Source organism: Amborella trichopoda, chromosome 5, assembly GCF_054954075.1.
Source record: "Amborella trichopoda isolate Santa Cruz 75 chromosome 5, AtrichopodaSantaCruz75HAP2 v2.0, whole genome shotgun sequence".
NCBI classification, from domain to species: Eukaryota; Viridiplantae; Streptophyta; class Magnoliopsida; order Amborellales; family Amborellaceae; genus Amborella; species Amborella trichopoda.
The window spans coordinates 3,248,620-3,273,299 of record NC_142340.1 but is presented as its reverse complement, the minus strand read 5'-3'; the positions used below and the strand labels follow the sequence as shown (position 1 = coordinate 3,273,299).

The 24,680-nt window shown below is 35.0% G+C and overlaps 2 protein-coding genes across 4 annotated transcripts; both read left to right on the top strand.

Annotated features, from left to right (window-relative positions):
* The first annotated feature begins 1,304 nt into the window (after positions 1-1,304).
* LOC18443379 (putative glycosyltransferase At3g07620) lies at positions 1,305-6,839 on the top strand. The gene is made up of 6 exons (XM_088866889.1): positions 1,305-1,426; positions 2,857-3,656; positions 4,213-4,343; positions 4,931-5,075; positions 5,193-5,279; positions 5,660-6,839. The coding sequence occupies exons 2-6, from the start codon at positions 2,913-2,915 to the stop codon at positions 6,335-6,337; spliced, it is 1,785 nt and encodes a 594-aa protein (XP_088723015.1). The 5' UTR covers positions 1,305-1,426; positions 2,857-2,912; the 3' UTR covers positions 6,338-6,839.
* Positions 6,840-8,541: 1,702 nt separating this feature from the next.
* LOC18443378 (putative glycosyltransferase At5g03795) lies at positions 8,542-17,324 on the top strand. Of its 3 annotated transcripts, none has more exons than XM_006853568.4 (5): positions 8,542-8,805; positions 9,925-10,843; positions 11,599-11,729; positions 13,894-14,242; positions 16,397-17,324. In XM_006853568.4, the coding sequence occupies exons 2-5, from the start codon at positions 10,031-10,033 to the stop codon at positions 17,069-17,071; spliced, it is 1,968 nt and encodes a 655-aa protein (XP_006853630.2). In that variant the 5' UTR covers positions 8,542-8,805; positions 9,925-10,030; the 3' UTR covers positions 17,072-17,324. The 3 variants fall into 3 exon arrangements, with proteins under 3 accessions (XP_006853630.2, XP_020528778.1, XP_088723014.1); XM_020673119.2 differs by having other exon boundaries at positions 8,747-8,834; XM_088866888.1 differs by having other exon boundaries at positions 8,765-8,879.
* The last annotated feature ends 7,356 nt before the right edge of the window (positions 17,325-24,680 follow it).

Below are 24,680 nucleotides of genomic sequence, written 5' to 3'. Positions count from 1 at the left end.
TACCCGGATAATATAATCAAGGGCAAATTATAAAAAAACACCCTAAAATGAACTATCTATGCAACTTACCCCACCCCAATCTTTTCTCTCACTTTTTTCCTCAAAACAACATTTTCTTGCAAAAACCCCCCAAGGTAAAAAAGGTTATTATGTTTTGAACGGAAATGCCCATCCTGTACAAACCAAATCAATTCACGGGTCCCAAGTAGCGTACTGTCCGAGCGCGTCTTTGCACTGACGGAGCACGTTATCATAATGCCGGAGCGCTGTGGCATAGACCTGCATTGCCAGAGCGCACATTCAAAATGCGTTTGTACTTGTTTATACTGTCGGAGCGCGATCCTCCATTGTCGGAGTGTTGTGACTCTAGAGACTTCATTGTCGGAACGGAATACCGGAGATGTCTTTGCACTACTGGAGCGAGTTCTCATAATGCCGGAGCGCTATGGCTCAAACCTGCATTGCCGGAGTGCGCATTCAGAATGCCGAAGCGCATGTTTTTACTGCCTGAGCGCATGTGAAAATAAGAGAGCGAATGGCGTGTGAAAACAAACAATAGTAGTTTACTCTTATTTCATGCCACTTTTGGGTTAGGGGGTTATTTGCGAGGAAAGGTTGTTTAGGGAAAAAAGTGAAAGAAAAGACTAAAGTGTTTTTTTGTAATTTTCTCTATGATCAATGAGCAAGGTTTAGGTGTTTTGATCCATCAGTAGATGAACCTCATTCTAATATGCATTTCTTTCAAATTCTAAGTTTCATGAGTCGACAATCTCAACCACTACAATCATGAAGCTCATTCTAATGTGCATTTCTTTCAAATTCTAAGTTTATAAGTCGACAATCTCAACTACTACAATCATGAATACGTAAGTAATACACTTTAAACTTTCAAAATAATTTATTTTGAAAATATTGAAATTATTTTATTTTATATATTGCCATATTAATTCATGAATGCAATGCAAAGACATCTTTGCAGTGATTTAGGTTGGGTTTCCAATACTATAAAAAGGAATTTAAATGGAAACTAGATAGGGACAGGTCTCCAGTAGCTTATACGCCATACATAGTCTTGTAGTCCATGTAGTGTAATAACAGTAAAATTAGGGTATTTTTGTCATTAACTAGAATAATGGGGCTATTATAGTCATTCTCTCTCTAGATTATTGCGAGAAAAAGGCCGCATCGACATTTAGTTAATCGGCATCTATTTTTGTCATTAACTAAAATAGTGGGGCTATTATAGTCATTTTCTCTCAAGATTCATGCTAAAAAAGGGCGGCATCTTTGCCAGTTTCACTCACTGGCGTCTTTAGAAAGAGAGAAGTTGCAGAGCTTCCATGGTGGTTAAAGAAGAATATCTGGGGAAATATTTCTTCATTCAGTGATTTCAATGCCAAATTGTGGCTAGTTCGAACTTTATCTTGTGAGTTTATCGTAGATTTTTAGTCCATTTATGTTAGTTTTGCAGTTTTTGAATGTCGGACAAATTTATGTTACATAGGTAGATATTTAAATACTGAATTATATTAATTTTGAGAATAATCATTAATTTTTGGGTATTTTATGCTACATTTTTGGGTTTTTTCTCCATTTGTAATTCCTTAGCATAAAAATGGCGGTAGATGAAGTTGTTAACTCTCTCTCTCTCTCTCTCTCTCTCTCTCTCTCTTTATTTACAGTGACTTTTTCTGCCTATTTGTCATATCTGATGAAAAATGGATATGTGCTCATGCATGTGAATTTTTTGTTGCAGTCTAAGAAAATATGGAGACTTGTTGGTTTACTGCTTAACTTGCTGGATATGGCAATGCATGCTTGATTTTTTTTTTTTTTTTAAGCTTTTTATCCCCCTTCTTAATGTCTGGTCTTAGTTTTAATCGGGAATTTTCATAAATTTTTATATTAGCTCTGAGATTGCTCTGCTTCGATGTCAGCTCCTCTCTCTCTCTCTCTCTCTCTCTCTAAATAGCTTTGAATTTCAGCTTCATAATCTCTCTCTTTCTCTCTCTCTCTCTCTCTATCTCTCTATCAGGAACATGGAATTTGCTTGAGTAATCTCTTTCCATGTATTGGTTTTTTGTGCGATTGCTTGGAGAAAGGATTCAGTTGCCTTTCAGCTGCATCTTCTTTTATTCTCCTCTCTCTCTGATGTTTTGATTTCATCTGCATTTTTTTAATCTCTCTATGTCTTTCTCTCTATTCCCCACTCTCTGTCTGTTCAGGTCGAGTTAAAAACTATAGTTACTTTCAAGGTTACTGTTTTTGAGAAACAGGGTACCATCCGTCTTTTTGTTTCCCTTTCCTGCAATTCCATTATTTGGGTTGATCCATCCATTTTGAGTCCATAAGTTACATGTATTTGTTTCATGTGTTTTATCCAAGATTACCATTCTTGGATTTCTTCGTTTCTCAAAACTCCCTCCCTCTTTCTCTCAGTGGCTGTGCACATTTGACTTTTGTTCTTTATTTTAGCAATATACACTTTGTTCAATTGAGAAATATAGAAATACATGTTGCTTGTGTTGTTTTCCTGCTCTCCTTCTTTGTCTGTCTCCATACTGTGACTTTTCAATGATTTACACTCGAGAAATGTGAAAGAAATGTATTAATGTGACATTAGTTGTTCGAATCAGTTTTTTGCAATCTCTCTGTGTGTACATGTGTTTTCATACTATTGATTCATCATTTATCCCTTTTAACACATGTAATCTCCTCTATGGTTTTAGGTGTGATTGTGGACTGTGACAAGTTAGCTCCATGCGTTCATTTTCGTAGATTGCTGTTCAATATATTTTTGCCCAGTCTTTCTTGAACGAGATTGTTTTTCAGAGTAGTGGGATTTTGGTTTTGTAGGGCGTCATCTATCAACTTCATTTCCCAAAGAGCTTTTAATATATCTGGTTTTTGAGATGGATAGTCCTTTTTCGAGGCCCAAATCTTGCAGAACCGAAGTCCGAACATTGATATTGAGTCTAGTGATAATAGTCACTATTATATCAGTTTTTGAGTCTTTTACTTTCCCTCATGGAACTACTTTGTTGCTTCTGATTCCTGCGTTTAAGGTTCCTTTCATTGAATCTCTGAATTTCACATTCCGGAGTGTGGACTCTCCTCTAAATCTAGCGAAACTTCGAGAACTGCCCACTTTGAGAGATAATGTAACAACCAATACTGAACCCCAACTATCCTTAAACACACCTGAAGTACTTCACAAAGAGGAAGATCCCAAGCAATTCTGGACAACTGAAGTCAGCTCTGATAGAAAGTATCCAATTAAAGGTGCACCGAACAGCGAGGAAACAAAAAGAGACATTCATTCTGTTAAAGAATTGGCTTTTTCTCATCTACCTTTCTCATCATCAATTTCTCCTGTGAATGGGATATTGCCACTAAATCTGGCGGCGGAATCTCCAGTTATACCTGTTTCCTATGATTTCTCAGCAATAAGTGTAGAAGTGATAGAGGTCCACCCTAATAAAAGAAATTCTGAGCTTTTAGAAAATAACTCAGTGGTTTTCAGGAAGAACCCTACTGTAAATATAGCTCCATACAACAATCAAACAGTGGCAAAGGATAACTCCCATCTGGGCAACGGCCAATCGACTCCATTGATGCATGCTTCAAGGCGTAGACATGGTCGATATCGCTCAATGGTATGGATTTAAATCTTCTCTTTAGGCTTGAAGTTATTTGGACAAAGTATTGTTTATGCAATGAGCATTTTGATAGAGGCAAGTACTCAATGGACTTGCATTTGATATATCATTGAGGAGAAATGTAAGGTTTGTAATATTTGTTGGGGAAGTGTACCATAGTGAAATGGACTCTGAGAAGCACAGTCCTTTGGACCATCACCGTCTGAAGAAATGATGGGTGATAGAGTAGGATCCACCAATTGGGTTGTGCCCTGTTCTGGTCAGTCCTACTTCTCTCTTCACCACAGTGATGGTCCCAATGGGCCTGGGATATAAGTATATCATAGTACGGATTATAGTATGTTTTCTCTTATTTAATATCATTGGAGAAACTGTTTAGCTGAAGGACACAATTCAATTGGACTATACTATGTGTTTCCCTATCTTTCTTTTTCATTGAAAAGTGATTGATTTTGAATCTAGAACAAATCCATTTTGATCTTTATTGATTTTGATTTGTATGTCCTTATTTTTTTCTCTTACCCTCCATTAATGCTTGTTATTTTTGGTCTAGAAACACCGTTGGTCTTCTACACATGACCCAGATCTTCTCTATGCAAAAGAACAAATCCTGCATGCTCCTCTTGTGACGAAGGATCGGGATCTCTATGCTCCGGTATTTCGAAATTTATCCATCTTTAAAAGGTGTGATGGTTGACGATTTCTTTTCTCCTGTTCCTTGACTTATTTAAATGATGGAATGCCTGAACTTTTGCAAAACTTTTATTAGAGGATTTGGTTTTAACTTTCAAGTTTAGCTGAATACATCAAATATAAGTTGCATATTTTTGAAGCAGCTTTTCCCTGTTAAAGATTCATGTTGTCCATATTTCTGTAACATGTAAGATTAAACCTTTGCTCTTATTTGATGTGGCATTTAATGAACCTATTATTGGAGAAGTATTAGAATCCCTGTGTGTGTGTCTCTCTCTCTCTCTCAGTCAATACACTGGGTTCAAACCCACAAAGTAATTGTGTTCCAATTGAACTGATGTCTCAAACATCACTCTGTCTTTCATTATGGTTAATTTCCTTGTTTACTATTGAAGTTTGCTTTTTCTTCCAACATTGTGCTTTTATTTCTCTCTTCATAGCTGATATTATACACGCTACAACTGTCTGGGTTTAATTTGCTTGAACATCAATTTCTAATTTAGTTTCCTCAAGAATCATGACTGTTAACCATGACATAAGCAACTGTACTCAAGTACTCTGCATTTTTCAAGTTGCAGAAGCTACGAATTGATGGAACACATATTCAAGGTCTACATCTATCCAGAAGGGGAAAGACCCATTTTCCATAAGCCAGATCTAAAGGGAATATATTCCTCAGAGGGATGGTTCATGAAACTGATAGAGGGTAACGAACAATTTACAGTTAAGGATCCAAGGAAAGCTCACATGTTTTACTTGCCATATAGTTCCCGAATACTACAACAAGTCTTATATGTTCCAAATTCACATATACTAAGGCCTCTGGCTCTTTTCTTGAAGAACTATGTTGACATGATCGCTGCTAAATATCCATTTTGGAATAGAACTGGTGGAACAGATCATTTTCTTGTTGCCTGCCATGACTGGGTATGCTCACACAACCCTCTCTAACAAATACAGAAGTCAGGTTTTGAAAGCTTTTCCATTTTTAAAGATATGACTATAAGAGCTGATTAGGTTACCTTCTTTTGTTAGGACCCATTTTCTTGCTGTTTCTGTAGAAGGCATCTCTCTCTCTCTCTCTCACACACACACCACACCCCATACCACATACACTTTTCTTGTTCTTAGTTTTACAGAAAATATTCTCCAACTGCTCAATTGCCGTCTCTCTCTCTCACTCTCTCTCTCTCTCTTCTCTCCTCTCTCTCTCTCTCTGTAACAGCTTCTGAACCCATATTTTTGAACTCTCTATTTCTTCTTTCAATATTAAATTCCTTGTAACAACCCCTGCATTTTTTGCGCAGGGGGCTTACGAGACCAAGCTGCACCTTGAGCTCAGGAAAAATGCCATGAAAGCTCTCTGCAATGCTGATCTCTCAGAAGGCATATTCAAGCCAGGAAGGGACGTCTCTCTCCCCGAAACATTTGTAATCTCCTCACAGAACCCCACCAAAGACATTGGAGGTAAACCCATCTCTCAAAGATCGATTCTCGCCTTTTTTGCCGGAAAGTTACATGGCAGAGTGAGACCCATCTTATTAAAACACTGGGAAAACAAAGAATCTGATATGAAAATCTTTGGTCCAATGCCTTCTGGTCATCGGAGAAGGAGAGCATACATCGAGTACATGAAATCAAGTAAATATTGCATTTGCCCAATGGGTTATGAAGTTAATAGTCCTCGAATTGTAGAGGCAATTCACTATGAGTGTGTGCCTGTAATCATAGCTGATAATTTTGAGCTTCCTTTCAGTGAAGCACTGAAGTGGGATGAGTTTTCAGTGGTGGTTTTAGAGAGAGAAATACCAAGACTGAAGGAGATATTGTTGTCGATACCAGAAAGAAGGTATGCTTCAATGCAGGAAAATGTGAGAAGAGTGCAGAAGCATTTCTTATGGCACAACAAGCCCGTAAGATATGATATATTTCACATGATTTTACACTCCATTTGGTTTAACAGGGTGAATACCTTGTGGGCCTGAGAAGATGTGGATTCTGGGTTATTTTGAAGTGTAAAGTTTGATTTCTAGAGCGAGAAAGATTTTGAAGTGTAAGGTTTGATCTCTACATAGCCAGCAAGGGGTTATCTTACTTGGATAGAAGAAATGGAAAAGAAATCCAAGTTTTTCATTTCTTAGTTTTTCATGTTTCGTGAATGAGTGAGAGCTTTGGAAGAGTATATAATGATTCATCTTTTCAATGGTCAAGAGAAAGGTTTTCTCATTTGGAAAGACAAATGGAAGTATAGTAAGCGGCTTCTGAGTTTTCTCATGAATAATTTATCTCAGTTTGTAATCACATACAAGAGAGAGAGAGAAAGCTATCATGCCTAGATGAGAGAGAGGGAGAGGTTTTATGTACGGGGATTGTATATAACGAAACCATTTACTTTTTTTACATAAGGGGTCACAATTATTTACAACCATCCGATGTAAAATCTGGCAATTTGGATGTGTTACAAAGTTAGAGAAAATTTCTTTTAAACTTTGAGCTTGGTGAATAAAATAAATGTAACCACTCAAGTAGATCTATAAATATATGAAAATCTTGAAAATGGACGGTGTAAATAATATGTTATAAAATGCACAATTTTTGAGATTTAAAACCTTTTTATTTTTCATGGTCATACACCTCGATGTTGAGATGATTAATCAAAATTTCAAAATTAGAATTACCTTTTCCGATATATTTTTGAGGTATTATAAGGTTGCATCCTTATATAATCTGTAAAATGGATGCTCTATACTCGCATATTGTGGAAATGCGGTCCAAACCTCATCAAACAATTTTCCTGTCCCCATCTTTCTTATCTCTGCCCTAATAAACAATGTGTTGGCAGACAATAAAAGGAAAGTTTCTCTCGCTAGAAGAGGCCCACGCCTCCCATAGCCATTATTCTCAAGGCACCCTCCCTCTATCATTTAGGAATTCATAAAGGATATGATAGATATATTGTAATTGTTTATTGATTGCATAGGGGCTTTAATGATTGTATAGTCAATAATAATAATAATAAAATGGAGATCGCTACCAAAAAGATATGGAAATATTACCAAATAACTGTGACCTTTTATGACCGCGTTCTGCATTATCTTCAGCAGTATAATTTTGGATTTCTGGTCTCACTTAGAGAGAGAGAGTCCATGGTGCACCAATATAACAGCGTTGCACATGGAAAGAGAGACTTCTTGGTGCACCAATATAACAGCGTTACACCTGGTGAGACAGAGAGATAAGTTGGTAGAGAGAGAGAGGAGGGGGTATTTGTTTTTCCTTCATTCAAATGACAATGAGAGAGACCTTAGGGGAGAGTGTTGTGGGTTATTTTTCCATTCAAATGTGAATTGCACTAAACATTTTGCTAGACAATCCTAGTCTTCGCTATATAGAGCGATTAGTTGACCTCTTAGAAGAGAGAGGAAGAGAGAGATTTGGGTCATTATCATAGTTTTTTTAAAATTAATTAGGGTCGGCTCTATAAATTTTGATCTGATATTTTATATTTTGAAAAATCATATTTTGAGACCATAAATCTCTACATCTTATTTTATAGCTATGACCCTTAATAGAGTCTCTTGATAACAGAAAACTTGGCCCAATGGGTATTCAGCCAAAAGTTCAACCGTTCAAGTGATTGTTTGTTCAGTTAGTGGCTTTTATGCATTCTTTTGTTTCTCTCTCTCTCTAAAGGTCGCCCATGGGTGTTTCACTGAAAGCCAAAGTGGATATTTGCCACTCTCTCTCTCCTATATTTTTCTCTCTCATACCGACACGCATTTTTCCCTCCAGAAAATAGACGAAAAAGCTCATTTATGAGGGGGGGGGGAGTTTAGATAGAGGCGAGGCTCTAAACCATCAAATTGAATCCTATCTCAAAAATTTCATTAGAAGAGGTTGTTTTGATACCCAAATATCGTCAAATTAATCTCCCCCATCAAGGTGCATGGACATGAGAAACAAAAAAAAGATTTTAAGTTTTAGAAATAATGTATTTTGTAATGCATTTTTGAACCGTCAATTTTTAAGATTTTCAAGTTTTCACAGATCGGTCAATCTATACTATTTTTTAAAACTTTAAAATTTATAAAAAAAAATATATATATATTTTAAAACTATCACAAAGATTTTCAGTATTGAAACCACCTTTCTCGATACTATTTGAAGGTAGGTTCTAATTTGATTGTTTAGAGCCTGGGCTGTATACAAACCGCATCCTTTATCATCCTCCATTCCTTTTTGCAACCTCTCTAAAATTGGGCATCTCTGTCTTTTAAAGTAATGTTTTGGTTAAAATCTTCTCTCACTAAAAAGACACGTAATTAACCGTTTCGAACAAACTTCACTAAAACATATGGGGGTATTATAGTAAATTGAGTTCCTCACTGTAATATAAGTAAAAAACAGCTTTCAAGGAATTGCAGAGAATCCATGGCGGCTCAATCGTTGTGAGGTGATTCTAAACCCAAATTAGCTTGGAATGTAAGCCAACTTGTTGTAATAGTAACTGTATTCTGTTCTTTCATGGTAAATTTGAGCTTCTCAGAAGTAAAAATGGTGCATTATGAACTCATTTTCCTTTACTTTTCCATTTTGTGATCATTTTTGTTTTCCCCTGCAAGTACAGATAATTTTTTTTAGTTTTCCATGTAAAATATTCACTTTGATCTTTTCAAAAGTAGGAATGGTGATTATTAATGCATTTTCTCTTTGATTTTCCCCGTTTCTTGTTCATTTTTTGCATATGTATTACCTTTAAGTTTTCTGAATTTAATTATACTTAGATTGTTGATCTGTGGTGACTGAGATTTGTTTGGGAATTATTTATTCTCTGTTACATGAAGTTTTACTATATTTTCTTCTACCTAATAATCTATTTAGATTTTGATATGCATTCACTTAATCTTAATTTTCTTCTCTGGTTTTAATTTAGGCATTTTTTCAATGCTTATCTGCTTTCCTCCTTTTATGTATTTGGAAATTCAATGTGTTAAGTTTGTTTTAGATGGACATTATTTTCAGTTCATCTTTTGTTTATCTTTTAAATTGAGGTCTTTATGGGAGAATGTATCTGATTTGGAACTGGATTTATGATTTCATGAACTTTTGATTTTTGTAGTCTGATTTCAGGTGCAACTTTTTGTTTGTTTTTTAACTTTTTCCTTTTGTATTTGTTCCAGATTGCAGAGTAATTAATAATTATTATCTCTCTTGTTTTCTCTCTCTCTCTCTCTCTCTCTCTCTCTCTCTCTCTCTCTTCTCCCTGCCTGCTGGTTTTCAATGGATGTTGTATACCTCTTTTATACATGTAATTCATTTTGTTTTCTTCTCAAACTCATCTAGATTTAAGCTGACCTTTCTTTTTCGATTTCTATTTCTTTTTATTGGTTTTCTTAAAAGCTTTTGTAGCATTTTATCTGCCTTTATCATTCTTATATCTATTAACTTTTTTTTGGGATGACATGAACTAGATTCGTCTCTTTTGTTGTAGATTGCTTCTTCTTTTTTAACTATATTGTTTATTTCTCATAGTGATTTCTCTCCTCGTTTTTGACTTTGTTATGCAATGCAGATTGATTGATCAGTTCAAAAAATTAGGCTCTCTGGTGGTTTTTCTTTTGAAATGCAAGTTTACGCATTCCATTTTCATGGGCATATGAGATAATCTGTTTGTTGAAATGGAGTATAACCTCTGGGGCAACAGAAAATTTCACCTAGAATTGAAGAGTTTGATATTGTTCTTGTGGGTAACACTTCTCGTTGTATCACTCTTTAAGTGTTTCTCAGTTCCCCATGAACAGGCTATCTGGTTTCTATTGTCTTCTTTCAACGTTTCGCTGCACGTATCTGGGAATAACACCACACTGAATGCCACTTCTCCTCCAAATCAGATTAAAATAGGTGAAATCCCAAGTCTAGGTGATGGTTTGGTGAACATCACTGACCCATTAGTACCTTCATATAACGTCAAGATACCTGATATGGAAGAAGACCCTGAACCAGTGGAGAAAGTCTTAAATGACTCTCGTCAAGAGAATGCTACAATTAGTGGGGGAATGAGAGAGAAAAGAAAAGAGGAGAATCGTGTTTTGGATAAACAGTTTTCGCTATCCCCTCTTGGGTCACCTTTGTTGGATTCTTTCAAGAATGGGTTGGTGCCAACTAGTTCTCATAAACAGTTTTTGCTATCCCCTCTTGGATCACCTTTGTCTGATTCTTTCAAGAATGGGTCGGTGCCAACTAGTTCTCAACTGAATCCATTTTCCTTCAATTTATCTCAGTTGGGCGTACAAGTGACTAAAGATGTTCCCAAAAGTGAAATCTCTGAGCCTTTAGGAAATGGACCACCCATTTCTCAGCGCAATCTGACTATTGAGAGTGTTCCGCTCATTAAATATACAAAAGAAAAAGTTAGTGTTGTGCAGAAAAAAAATCCTATGGTTCAAAGCATGAGCCCTTCAAGTCTGAGTGGAAGTTCTTTTCGCCCCATGGTATGGTATTTCGAATCTTTAATTGTCTTATGATAATTTCATTGTTAATTTTTTCTTGGCTTGTAAATTGGGGTTTGGTAAGGTTCATGTCATGCATTACCTTGTCCGACAGAATGCTGTTAGTTTGAGAGAGCGACCACCTTATGCCCAGATAATCATACTAATGAAAATTATAGTGATAAAAAATTTGGCTGGGCAACAGTGTTGCATATGTTGAAAAAGCTGATGCAATGAGTGGAAAGCACAAAGCTACACGCATTTATTCTTTAGGCCACAAACAAATAGGATGGTGTGAGCACATCATAAATATTTTCACTCTTTACATTTTCCTAAATTAGCCATTTATTTTCCCTGTTCATTCATGTAATATTTATTTTCCTGTTCATTCATGTAACTCCTTTCCATATACTCTTGTGTACCATCTAATGATTGGTACTGGCATGCCTAATCACAATTTACTGGCCATAAAGAAAAAATGGAAAAGCTTCTGACTTTGTAATTTGCACAAGCTGTTTTCTCTGCACCAAGAAATGGAATTCTCGATTTGTCACTGCAAAAGGAAATTAAGTTGTGATTTTCATTAGAAAACCTGTTTAGTATGGTTAGATGGGTTGCAACATGGGATCAGTTGGGAAGCCTTTCGAATCCAGTAAATAGCAAATTTGATCCCTTCTGATTTTTTCATGTAATTTCAATATTTTTGGCCTGCTCTTGACTGCATTTGGGCCATGTGTAACTTTTGTTATTTGGTGTAGAAACCTCGTTGGTCCTCTCCACGTGACAAGGAGCTACTGTCTGCCAAAGAACAGATCCAGAATGCTCCTCTTGTGAAGAAGGATAGAGACCTCTACCCTCCAGTATTTCAAAATATCTCCATGTTTAAAAGGTGAAATTATTGAAGTACTTATTTAAGTTTTATAATGTGCATTGCCTTCTTAAGATCAATTTTTTCCCATCTTCACTCTAATGTTGGTCATGTTATAGGCAATAGAGTGATGCACTATTTTTTAGCTCACTCTATTCATAGTGCTTCAGTCTATATATATTTGTAATTTGGTAGGATTGGGGTTTGGGAAAGAATAGGTAATGTGTTGAGAGGAAAACTCAAATTATTTATTGATTTGGGGAAAGGGTTGAAAGGTCTAGTACCTGACCAAACTAGAGAAAGATAATGTAAAAAGGGTTTTGGTAAAAAGCTGCAGGAAACAAAAGTTTTTCAGAAACATGCCAAATATCCTAACTAAAATACTAAGGGCAAATATCCTAACTAAAATACTTAAGGGAGAAAACGCTATATTCCTATAAACACCACGAAAGCGCAACCATATAACCATAATGGTTTTCGGCAAATCCAAATGCTCTGACCAAACTTGACAACAAGGGAACTGGGAGAAGAAAGACTTTGAGATCTCAGTTGCTCTAATCACCGATGCCGTGACAAAAATTCAAAGGGAGGGACAAGTATCTCTTGTTCTATTGTTGATGGTGCGAACCATGTCAAAGATAGAATTCCATTATCTACCCTTGGTCCCTGACATATCATCATTTAAAAATCTTCTAACTCAGACCATAATGACCTTGTAAGGGTGTAATCTCAATACAAAACATAACAATGTAAACAATTAGAAATACAAAACATAACAATGTAAACAATGGCTATCTCTTACAGAGAAATCCTTACCACTAACTCTCCTGAGGATTTTTGTTTTTGTTTTTTTGTTAAGAAAGATGTATTTCAAGAAAGTGAGATTAATCGACACTGGACTACAGGAGCCTTTGAGTAGCACCTCTTTGTTGATTATGGCGATTGATGACTCGTATAGGAATTTTGTAGACTCATGCTGTTCTTTCTTGCATGGTAGTTCTTTGGCTGTAATCCAGTCATTGATGATTGGTGGGGCATCACTCCTTGTATAGGCTACATAAACAGGTCAGAGACGATGTGATGCATTATGTTATTCATCCTGTGCTCTGATTAGCTGCTTGCCTGAACAAGTCTTAAGAGATTTGCTGTGCTTCACCACAATATAGCTTTACAACAAATGAAATGTATTGCAGCCTCCAACTTTAGAGCACAGAATATGCAAGGCCTAACGCCTCTTTTAAGCACACTAAATCATTTCCTTATAGCAGACTAGGCTACTGCTAGATGAAAGTGATGTCGAATGCTCTTGGATTTGTTTAGAAACTAACATATATAGACTCCTCAAATCTTGCGGTTGGCCGTATCTTTCTTAATTACAGCTTCTGAAAATGTTGTGTCTCTAGGATATGTTGGCATGTTAATAATAGGGTGTTCTTGACCTTTCTTAACTTATAGATGGTTACACTTTGTCAACACAGTGGAGGGAGCAGTGAGCATATGTTCTCCTTCTAAAACCTCCATGTTTTTAGATATGGTTGGATCAGATTCTATTAATAAAATAATGGGAGAAAGAAATATAAATGCAATAACATAAAAAAATTGTATTAGTAGGTATTAGTAGGTTTAAGTATGAGAAGCCAGACTCTTTATATGGATAAAAGTCAGTATAACGATGTTCTGTACTCATTTCGAGACTGAAAAATCTAAGACAAATGCAAAATATTAGTAGGTTTTTTTTTTCATATGCTCATCAGACTCATCTATGGACAAGTAGGAACAAACTTTACAAAAAAACTACCTAAATGTCTAAATTTGATAACTTAATTGGATAGTGGTACATGCAACTGTAACACTGCTAAATTTTTCATCTATATTGACTTGGACCTGTTTTTTTTTTTTTGATAATCTTGATTTGGTTCTGCTTACCAAGAAAGATGATTCTGATTTGGTTCTACTTATCAAAACGGATAATTTTGATTTGGTTTATTTATATTTCTTTCAATAACCCTTGTTCTAGTTTCCCACCATTGGTCTCGAATTCCTATATATTTTTGCAATTTGATTTGTCTGAAGTTCATGCATTTGCTCTCCGTTAACTTAAGAGCACTGTTTTGAGAAATGGCCTTGAAACACATTGCATCATGCAAGACATCTGATTGACGTTTTCCACATTTTCGCTCTTTAGGAGCTATGAATTAATGGAGCGCATGTTTAAGATCTACATCTACCAGGAGGGTGAAAAACCGATTTTCCACCAGCCATTGCTGACAGGAATATATGCCTCTGAGGGATGGTTTATGAAACTGATGGAGGCAAACAAGCAATTTGTTGTCAAGGATCCCAAATTAGCTCACATGTTCTACTTACCTTATAGTTCTCGCCAGCTTCAGATCACTTTATATGTTCCCAATACACATATGATGCAGCCTTTGTCACTTTATCTCAAGTACTATGTTGACATGATTGCTGAGAAGTATCCATTTTGGAACAGAACAGGTGGATCGGATCACTTTCTTGTTGCTTGCCATGATTGGGTATGGCTACCAGACTCCAGCTAAAAGATTTTGTGTTCTTTCTTCTTTTAATTCTCTGATAATTCAAATGGGACTTTATGTTCTAAAAGTTTTAATATTTTGATTTCCTAAAGTCAAAAGCTGAGCTGATTTTCTAAACTCAGACATAGGGATTTGAGTTTTGAAAATCAACTTGCTAGCGTGCTGTTTATTTGGGCACAGCCTTTGCATATACAATAAATCTTGAGACGGTCGTAATTTATCTAAACACCAGTAATTATCAGTATAAATATTTGTTTTAATATAATATTCTGCACTATTGGATGTTACGTAATAGTTATGAGAATTAATATTTGTTGTGGTATAATATGCAGTCGTATGTATAACCTTACTATCAAATCTAATTAAAATCCTTTATTGCTCTACATCAGTGTTTGAAAACATGGAATCGGGCTTGGACTTGTTGCGGTCCTAAGCCCAAGTCAGCCACTGACCTGGCTGAGTTGGAGGTTGGACTTGGCCGAGCCTCTGGGTGAAAAAACGCAGGACAGCAACTCCGCAAAACTTGCTCGAGTTTTGTACTTTTTCATCCTGACGTGGTCGGGTGTTGATTCCAATGACTCAGGCTAATCAGATCATGAGTCATCGGTTGTTAAATCGCTGCTTTATGAACCAAAAATAATCTTCATCTTATATAGGCAGTCAGAGCTTCATGCCATTTTCCAAATACACCCCTCATTTTTGTCTCTTATGCGAAGTAAGATATTGGTATTTTTAATATGCGGTCTACCAATACAATAAGAACAAAGTTTAATTTTCTATATCATATTCTCAAAGCTGAAATTTTTGTCATATTTTTATTTTTTTTAAAAAAATTATTTGTTTCACATTTTCTCATCTCAAGTTCCACTTTGGCTTTGAAAGAAGATCTCTTCCATGTCCAATTTTTCCTAATCAAGTGAAATATTGTTTTGTAACTGATAGTCTCTGTTTTTCACTCTGCTAGACTGAAACATGTTTGATCTGTGATTGATTCTAGAATTACAGCTGAGACCTTAAGCGATTAGACATCACTCTTCTTTTATCTCTCAAATTTTGTATTCGTGATATTCTCTCTTTCACTTTGCTAATCTTAAATAAAAATGTCTGATATCTGAGGGATCAAGAGAAGACCATAAGAAATCGCACATCATTCTTCCTCCCCCTCCCCCGAGAAATTTCATGTGATTTGGATTTAAAAAAAAAAAAAAAAAAATTAAATACGAAATGTAGTCGTGAACATTTGATCGGCTCAAATTCAATTTGAGCCATCAGCCCATAAGCTGATATGATATATATTAGATGTCAAATTGGATGGCTTGGGGTGAGTCAAAGATTTTTTTTTTGGAACTTTGTGTCTAACCAATGATACTCTTACAACCAGCCGTTTTGAAATTTAAGAGAGAAGAATGATTGTGACCTCCTTGTACAAAACATAAGTGGTTTCATTGTATACAATCCCTACATATGTACAAAAGGTAAATGGTCTCTTTGTAGACAATCCTATATATATATATATATATATATATATATATATATATATATATATATATATGGAGTGTATACAATGAGACCATTTACCTTTTGTACAAGGAGGTCACAATTACTTACAACCATCAGATGTGAAATTTGATAGCTTGGGTGTATCACAAAGTTCGAAAAAATTTCTTTTGAACTTTGGGCTTGGTCAATGAAATAAATGCAGCCACCCAATTTCACATCCAATGGTCAAGATTAATTGTGACCGCCTTGTATAAAAGGTAAATGGTCTCATCGTATACTTTTTCATATATATATATATATATATATATATATATGAGTAATGATCATATAGGACCCACCCCCACCTATGTGTGTAGGACCCCAAATGATCACCATTAAAGTTGGCACCGATCTCTAAAAAAATTATCACATAGATATGGGACTTGACTTTTCTATAGATCCGTGCCAAATTTAATGGTGATCCTTTGGGGTCCTACACACATGGGTGGGGTAGGGCTACGAGCATTTCTCTCTCTCTCTCTTTATATATATATATATATATATATATATATAAATATATTCTATTTGGTTGCACTTGTGCACACATTATTCTTCTCAATTCAGTACTACATTGATGAGAAGCACTTACCTCAGGCACCAAGTGAAACAAAGTTGCATCCAGAGCTTCGAAAGAACACAATCAAAGTTCTCTGCAATGCTGATTCTTCAAGGGAAATCTTCAAAGTGGGAAAGGATATCACTCTTCCTGAAGTTTATGTACGAGTCAAAAATCCTGTCGCCTATGTAGGAGGTAAACCAGTTTCTCAAAGGCCCATTCTAGCCTTCTTTGCCGGACAAATGCATGGAAAGGTTAGGCCAATCTTGCTAAAATATTGGGAAAACAAAGACCCAGATATGAAAATTTTAGGCCCAAAGTTTTATGGGATTGGAAAGAAAGGTCCATATATTGAATACATGAAGTTGAGCAAGTATTGCATATGCCCAAAGGGTTATGAAGTTAACAGTCCGAGAGTTATGGAGGCCATTTACTTTGAGTGTGTCCCTGTGATTATATCAGATAACTTTGTGCTTCCTTTCGATAATATCCTTAATTGGAAGGCTTTCTCGGTTGTAATTTTAGAAAGAGATATACCGAGGTTGAAAGAGATACTGTTATCTATCTCAGAGAAGAGGTATCTGACGATGCAAGCTAGAGTGAAAAGGGTTCAGAAGCATTTTCTATGGCATAACAAGCCGGTAAAGTATGACCTCTTCCACATGATCCTGCATTCCATTTGGCATAATAGAATTCACAACATGAGGTTGTGAAGGTTTCATGGCTTTGGATTCTTTCTGTACAGTTATAGTTTGAATGTGTGTGTGTATGAGTGAGAGAGAGAGAGAGAGAGAGAGAGAGAGAGAGAGAGAGAGATCCACAGTCATGCGAAAAATGTATCATACAGTTGGGAAGAACCAGTAGTTGAGATCCACAGTCATGCGAAAATGTATCATACAGTTTGGAAGAACCAGTAGTTTCCTTGCTTATGTTTCTTTCAATAGTTACCTTCTCATGTCTTTTAAATGTTCACCTTATGTTTCTTGTTCTGAAAGTATGAGATTTCTCATGTACTTTTCCACAGCATGTCTACCAATTTGCATCTTGGGATATGGAAAACCAATAATTTCAGTACCTTTTTTTCTTAGTAGTTTTCTGTGAAGGAAAGAGAGAAAAAGGGAATGTATACAATGAGACCATTTACCTTTAATACAAGTGGTTACAATTACTTCCAACTGTCCGATGTAAATTCTGATTGTTTGGGTGTATCACGAAGTTCGAGAAAATCTCTTTTGAACTCTAAGCATGGTGAATGGAATAAATGCAGTCATTTAAATTCATATCCAATGGTTAAGATTAATTGTGACCACCTTATACCAAAGATAAATGGTCACATTGTATACTTCTCCATATGAAAAGGGTTTGAGAAATTTAAAAGTTAAATGCTCTCTATTTCGCTCTCATGTGTATGTGATCGACTAATTCAGAGTTGAAGGCATGAAAAATACCACTCAACAGTCGTACTTTATGAAATTGTTAAAGGTGTCAAATCATCGTATTTAGCATTAGGAATGTTTTTTTAAGTTCTCATTTGGCTCGGCAATGGAGTAGGGTTAAATTACTAAAATACTCATGTGTTAGGGTTCTTAATCTTGAATAGAGACAATTTGATAATTTTTTATTTTTTATTGTTAGGAGTTGAGTGAAGCGAAACTGAAATGATGTTAAATAGGATGACTTGACACTTGAAATAATATTGTTAATAATTTGACTATTAAATTTATATTTCTCTTTAGTTTCTCTTAGAAGCGTGCACTAAAATCCATTGTAATTTATTTTGACCGAATTGGTAGGGAAACTAGAAATCTTGCTTGGACTTGAGTGATTTGCAGTTGAGGTTAGCAAAGCTATATTTCAAGTTAAATTCCTACTGCTGAACTGCCCAAAACAAAAATGTTTCTTTTCCTTCCATAGTCACCCCGTAATTTTTATGCCAAGAAAAACAATAAAGATATTGAAGGCGAAACAAACATGAAAAGTTTATTATGCATCTGTAGATGCATGAGTCCACCTTATTTTTTAGATTTGAAACCCATCCTAAATCACTTTAAATCCATTATTGCATTTCATCCGTGAATTTGTCGGTTCAAAATATGGTGCATATTTAATGAACGGCCAAACTCTGACTATCTTGAAGATCCAAATTCTATTTTATTTTTTAAATTCATGATTGTGATGTTCACATTTTCATTAGGATAAAGTTTAGATGATGATTGTGATGTTCAAGGTTATCGAATTGTTGTATCTTTTCATATAAGATCCATCTCTAAGTTGGATTATGGAAGGTATATGCAATAAGTTTGTTGGCCAACACTCCCAAAACCTGCCCAGAAAATATGAAATCTATATGGCCAAAATAACATCTATGACCATGTGGATTATCACAGACCAATTGATTAGCTAATGATCGCTGCAAGATGGTAGGGATACACAATTTATAAATAAATCGAATTGGACGATGGACCCAACCCCCAACACTCTTCAACTAGGGTGGCAACAGGTCGGGGTCGGACCCGGACTCAGACCCAAAAAATGTAGTGTGCGACCTGGATTAGGGCCCGACCCAAAAATTAAAATATATATGTATTTAACTATATTCAAATGCATTTTATGTATTGGGACCCAAAAAAATTACGGAACCGGACTTGAACCCAGACCCAAATAGTGTTTGGGTCTAAGATTTAAACCTGGACCCAACTCATCGGATCCAATTTTTGGACCTATACACGGACTTGGATTGGGTCTACCTTTCGGGTCCCAGTTCAGGTCCGGGTCTAGCTCAACACATACATGGATGGTGATAACCTCATTATTATGGGTTATGATGGCTCTTTATGGATCATATAACAAGGCACAAGTTTAAAGCCCTACCAGTAGAACATTATAAATATGTTATTCCTTTTATTACTATATAAGGAAACCTTCATAGCGCTATACATGTTTATGGAATATATTGTTCCCATCTGTTTGATTTGGAGAGTGGAGAGTTGGGATAGCTTTGATGTTGATCAGAATGTATATTGCATTTGATTTTTATTTTTTATATTATAAATCATTTTGAAGTGAAGATTAGGGCATGAGAACTTCTCACATCGGAAAACCTAATAATAAAAAAAATATTTTTAATAAAAAAAAATGATCATAATACGACGACCAGTTTGTCCCAAAATTCGAATGTAACTACAATGAACCACTGATTCTTTTGTCAAACTCTAGCGACTCGCAAGTCCTAAGAAATTATCGAAAATTCACCAAAGTAAATCGACCATTGGCTCACCATTGCAGTCCAAAATTCGAACCATCTACCTTTTTTACCAGGTAAACATAGCTTTTACAATTTTTTCATGAATTTTCCCATCTCTTGAGCCGGCTTGCCATGGAGTAGCAAATGACTCGATTGCCAGGTGACCGAGTCGTCCATTTGTATGATTGTACCTGGTCTTGACTCTTGAAACACTACTCCCTTTTCTCAAGAAACACAGCTGCTCCATCTCTCTATAGAGAGTCCTTGCACCCCTAAAGTGATTCTTTTCGAAATTTTTATTCATTTGAATGGATCTAGGACCAACTTTTGAGAAGTAATGAAAAAGAGGAGTATTTGGCCGAACTAGTGTTTTAAATTCGGCGATTTCTAAACCAGATTGTCATTTCGGATGGAAATTGCTCGGGACCGAATGGGTTCCAATAGGGTATGGGTCATGGCTTAATTCGTGTCCTAAGTCCTTCTTATATATTTTTTATTTTCATTTTTTTAGCTTATTCAATATTTTTTTGGTCCTCTCCAAATCGTCATACCATAAAAACTTAATTTTTATTTATTTTTTAATATTTTTTAGACCATCTATTTAGATCGACCTAGATCCAATTTCGATTGTTAATCCACCAATCCAACACATATCCATTGTTCTACCCCTTTGGGTTTTGAAATACTCACCCAAACATTTTGAGAAGGATTTATGGCCAAACTTTTTAAGAAGGAAGAATTGAAAAGAGAAAATAAGGCTCCATCCGCTGTACTTCCAAAACAAAATAACAAAAAAAAAAAAAAAGAGAAATAAATGGTAAGCACGGCATATCTTATATGTTCAAGGGTACATTCGTTCTTCAAATATAGACTTCAACCTTCAAGGGTATGTCTGAAATTTCTAACCCTAAGATCGTTGTTTTCAAACCATATGAGACATTTATGAAACCTCAAATTTCCCTCCAGTTTTCAAAATAGAAAACAACGCCACAAAATTTAGGGTTTCTGCAACTAAGACACATCAGTCGTTTGACCTAAAAAAATGTTTTTATTGGCAAAAGAGAGTAAAAAAAAATGGTCGCTCAAGAACAAATTAGAGCCCTATTTCAAGTAAGTTGTCGTTGATTCTCGAAATTTTCTCAGATTTTCATGGATTGTTCTCTGCAATTTAAGAATTCTTATTTTGTTTTTTGCCTGTAATTTTTTTGGACTGTCTTGGAAATTCTCTTTGGAGTCAATCAATACAATTAAGAATTCGAGCCTTCTTTCAATGAATTCATGAGAATCTGTATCAATTTTTGACTGATTTTCTCTTGGAATTACAACTTTTTCGTAAGCCTCTGCATCTAAAGAATAATTTATTTTTATAACACTGTTTTGGCCAATGTATATTTCATGGATGTAAAGGATTGAACATTTAAAAGAATGAATTTCTTCTCTTTCGACTGTTGAATGATTATATTTAAGGGTTCAAGTCTTTTTCCAATTCATAATCAAATATATGTATGAGATCTGTTACTTTGACTGATTTTCCTCTAAATTTAGAGGTTTTGTCTTGGATTGTGACACATTTTCTTGGAATATCTGCATTTTGAATGATCCAAATCTTCTTCACTCTTTTTTGGAGGATTGTATATTTTAAGTATTTTTAATCAATTTTTTTGATATTTTAAACCTTGTTTTAATGGATTCATGAGAATCATTATCAGTTACTGGTTTTTCATTTGATTTTCCTCGAACTTCAGAAGCTCTTGACTCGAATTGTGACATATTTTCCTCAGAATGTCTCGATTTGAAGTAATCGTTCTGTTCGTTATTGTTGATTCGGCTAATCGACATCATCTTCTTTTTTTTTGAAAGGAATTTATATCAACTATTTACCATTTAATCTGCATCAACTATTTGTCCTTTTTTACCTAATCAAATTCATGGTTACGTTTATCTCTTAATTAAATTAATAAATAGGTAAAATGTTAAATAGTTTTTCTCTTGGTTGCATTTCGATAAATGTTCTTGTTCCTTTTACCTGTTTTTTGGCTATATTTAGAGATTTTGTTTAGTATTGTAAAGTGTTCTTTGACATTTCATTGAGCATCACATCAGTTGTAATTTTCTTGAATTGAATGATTTCTGTAACATATTTCAAGAAAGAAACATTTGTGGAGAGGAAATTTTTTTATTTTTTGTAGTTTAGTTAATCTGTTAAACATTTTCCTGTGTTTTTTATGTTTTTGAAAATAATATCAATAAAATTGTCAAACCAGTGGTCGATTCATTAACCGATTTACCTGCAAAGTACTACTTTTTGAAGATTTTTACTTAAGCAGCTCCTTGACCATTTTGTTTAAACTTTGCCAAATTGTCTTTATTTCTAGTTTGGAATTTTGAACAAACAAGAGCATTTTGACCATGTAATCAAATAGCTTAAATAATTTGTATTTGTTTGGGATTCCAAACCCAAAACAAGTATTTTTCATTTTAAATGTTTCATTGCGAGTTTGAAACTTTAGAAAAGGTAATGTTCTTCATTAGTGGCAGGTAACCCTTTGGTCACTTAAGCTAAATTATCAAAAATATATTTTTTGGTTCATGATTTCACATACTGAAATAAATTTTTTAATAAAAAATATTTTTCATTTTAGATCTTGGAACAAACAAAAGTATTTACTCAACTAACTTAAGTAGATTAAATTACTGTAATACCCTCACCATGTCAAAATCATAACCCAAATTAAATGCAGTCAAGGTATTTTTGACAAAATTCTTAAGGAGGCACCATTTCAATAATTGGTTGATTAAGTAACTTATTGATTTTTCGAAGTAGTTTGATCATATTGATACTGCTCTTTGCTTTTTTGTTGTTGTTGTTAACATTTATGAAATAAGCACATAAAATTATGGCATATTATGAGACTATTTACCTTTATCATAAGAAGGTCACAAATATCCCTAGCTATCTAATTTCCAATTGGACATTTTTGAGTGTGCCACGAAGTTTGAAAAACTTTTTTTTAAGCTTTGCACATATTAATGACACGCTCACACTCACCCGATTTAAAATTTGATAGACAAAAGTTATTGTGACTTTCTTGAGTCTAAAATAATTAGTCTTTTTATATAACTTTCCTATATTAAAATTAGAAGAGGGTGGGTAATTCCTCTCATGATTTGCTCGCACCTTCAAAATATATATGAACAATTGATTCATGCGGGCTGGGCCACATTTCTACCATATGCGGTCCAAAGATACAAATAAGTGGCCCATTTAAAAACGACTAATGATCCAAATGTTGTTTTAATATAATAATTATTTCTAATTCTCAATTTTTTTCTTTTTTGCATATTCATGATCTTTATGTTAAAAATTATATATTCTTAAATTAAGATCAAATTTTATTTTAAAAATATATTTGTTGTCAAGCCTGCATTTATGCAATGCTTGCTGCATCCTCAAAATATTAGGTGGAATAGCTTGCAAATTTGATATTCCACCCATGTTTTGGGTGATAATAGCCAAAGCAAAGGTACGAACCACAAAATCTGGGTTAATATTACAGTCCCCAATTTGAAATGCGGAAGAAAAAGCAAAGAGCATTTCCATAAAGAAAGGGTATTTATGGAATTTGGAGAATGTTGTACTTTTACCATCTGCCACGTGGATGCATCAGGTACGTTGCTTGCTTTGGTGGGTTTACGTTTCTTTCCCCATTTTTCGACCTGTAAAAGATTGTGCATATGAGGCCGTTTGCTGTGGTCACAGTAGTAGAGAAACTCAACAACTCATCTGACCAAACTAACCTTTCCATGACCATCTCACTCTCACAAAATAATTTTTAATTGCTTACAACTTTTGCTAGAAGTTACTGCATTAAAATAAATTTTAATTGCTTACAACTTTTGCTAGAAGTTACTTCATTTTATTTTGACAATTTTGACTGCTTACAACTCGTGGTTGTCCTTGATATCCATGTATGCAAAAAACCACACATTTAACTGTTTGAAATATCAGGAAAACTTAAATAATAAAAAAATAAATGATGCAATTTTCAAACAAATTCTCTTTATCCGCACCTCTTAAGGCCATGGAGTACTTACCTGAGAATGTGGTTAGTGAAAAAATAGGCTTTGTGATAAAAATATGGTAAAAAGTAAACCCACACCTAAAAAACCTACTAGCAAATGGTTCTAGTGCTAAAGAGGGTTTAAAGTTTTAAAAATGGCGTAAATTTGGCTGATATGTGAATGTTTGAAAATAGGTGGTCTAGAGAATGTATTACATGATGTACTATTTTTGGGCTTTGAAGTCTATTCTTCTTTTTCTTTCAAATTTATAATTGTTGAGGTCGAGATTATCACTTTGAGAGTTTTTTTGGCATCGGAGGTTCTAGTATCGTAAACCTCTATGATGTTTTAAAGCTCCAAAAATAATACAAATCATATTGATTTGTGAGCACTTGAAAACAAAACGGTCTAAATAACGCATTACAAGATGCATTATTCTTGAGGTTTGGAATCTCTTTTTTTTCTTCTGGCTCATAAGTCATAATTGTAAAGGTTGACATAAACATTTTTAGAGATTTTTAGAACCAAAAGTACATTTTTGAAGAAGTTCTGAGTAGGATTGGTGATAGGCTAGGCCAGGCGAGCCTGCCCTGGTTCCTATAGGCCTTGCCTTAGTCTGGCCCTAGTTCCTATAGGCCTTGCTCAACTAGGCTGAAGAGGCCCTAGCTCTGGTTGGGGCCGGGCTAGGCCCAATGCACCCAAAGGTAAAAATATGGGGAGAAAAGGTTATGCCAAGCTGTGCCATCTCTCGTGGCCCAGGCTGGGCCCGGACCTCAAGCCACATTTTGTGACTCAGACCCTAATTTTTTGCAACCCCCTTGATTTCGAGATGCTGACTTGACATTTCACTAAGCCCAAGTTAGTGGATAGAGCTGGTGTTTTAGAACCTTGTGATTTTTTATTCGAATCTCCAATCTAGATGGAAATTAGTCATGACCAAACTGGTTATGGAGTGTATGGGTCTAGGACTGATTCCCACTTAAAATCTCCATGTATATCTTTTAATTTTTTTGAAG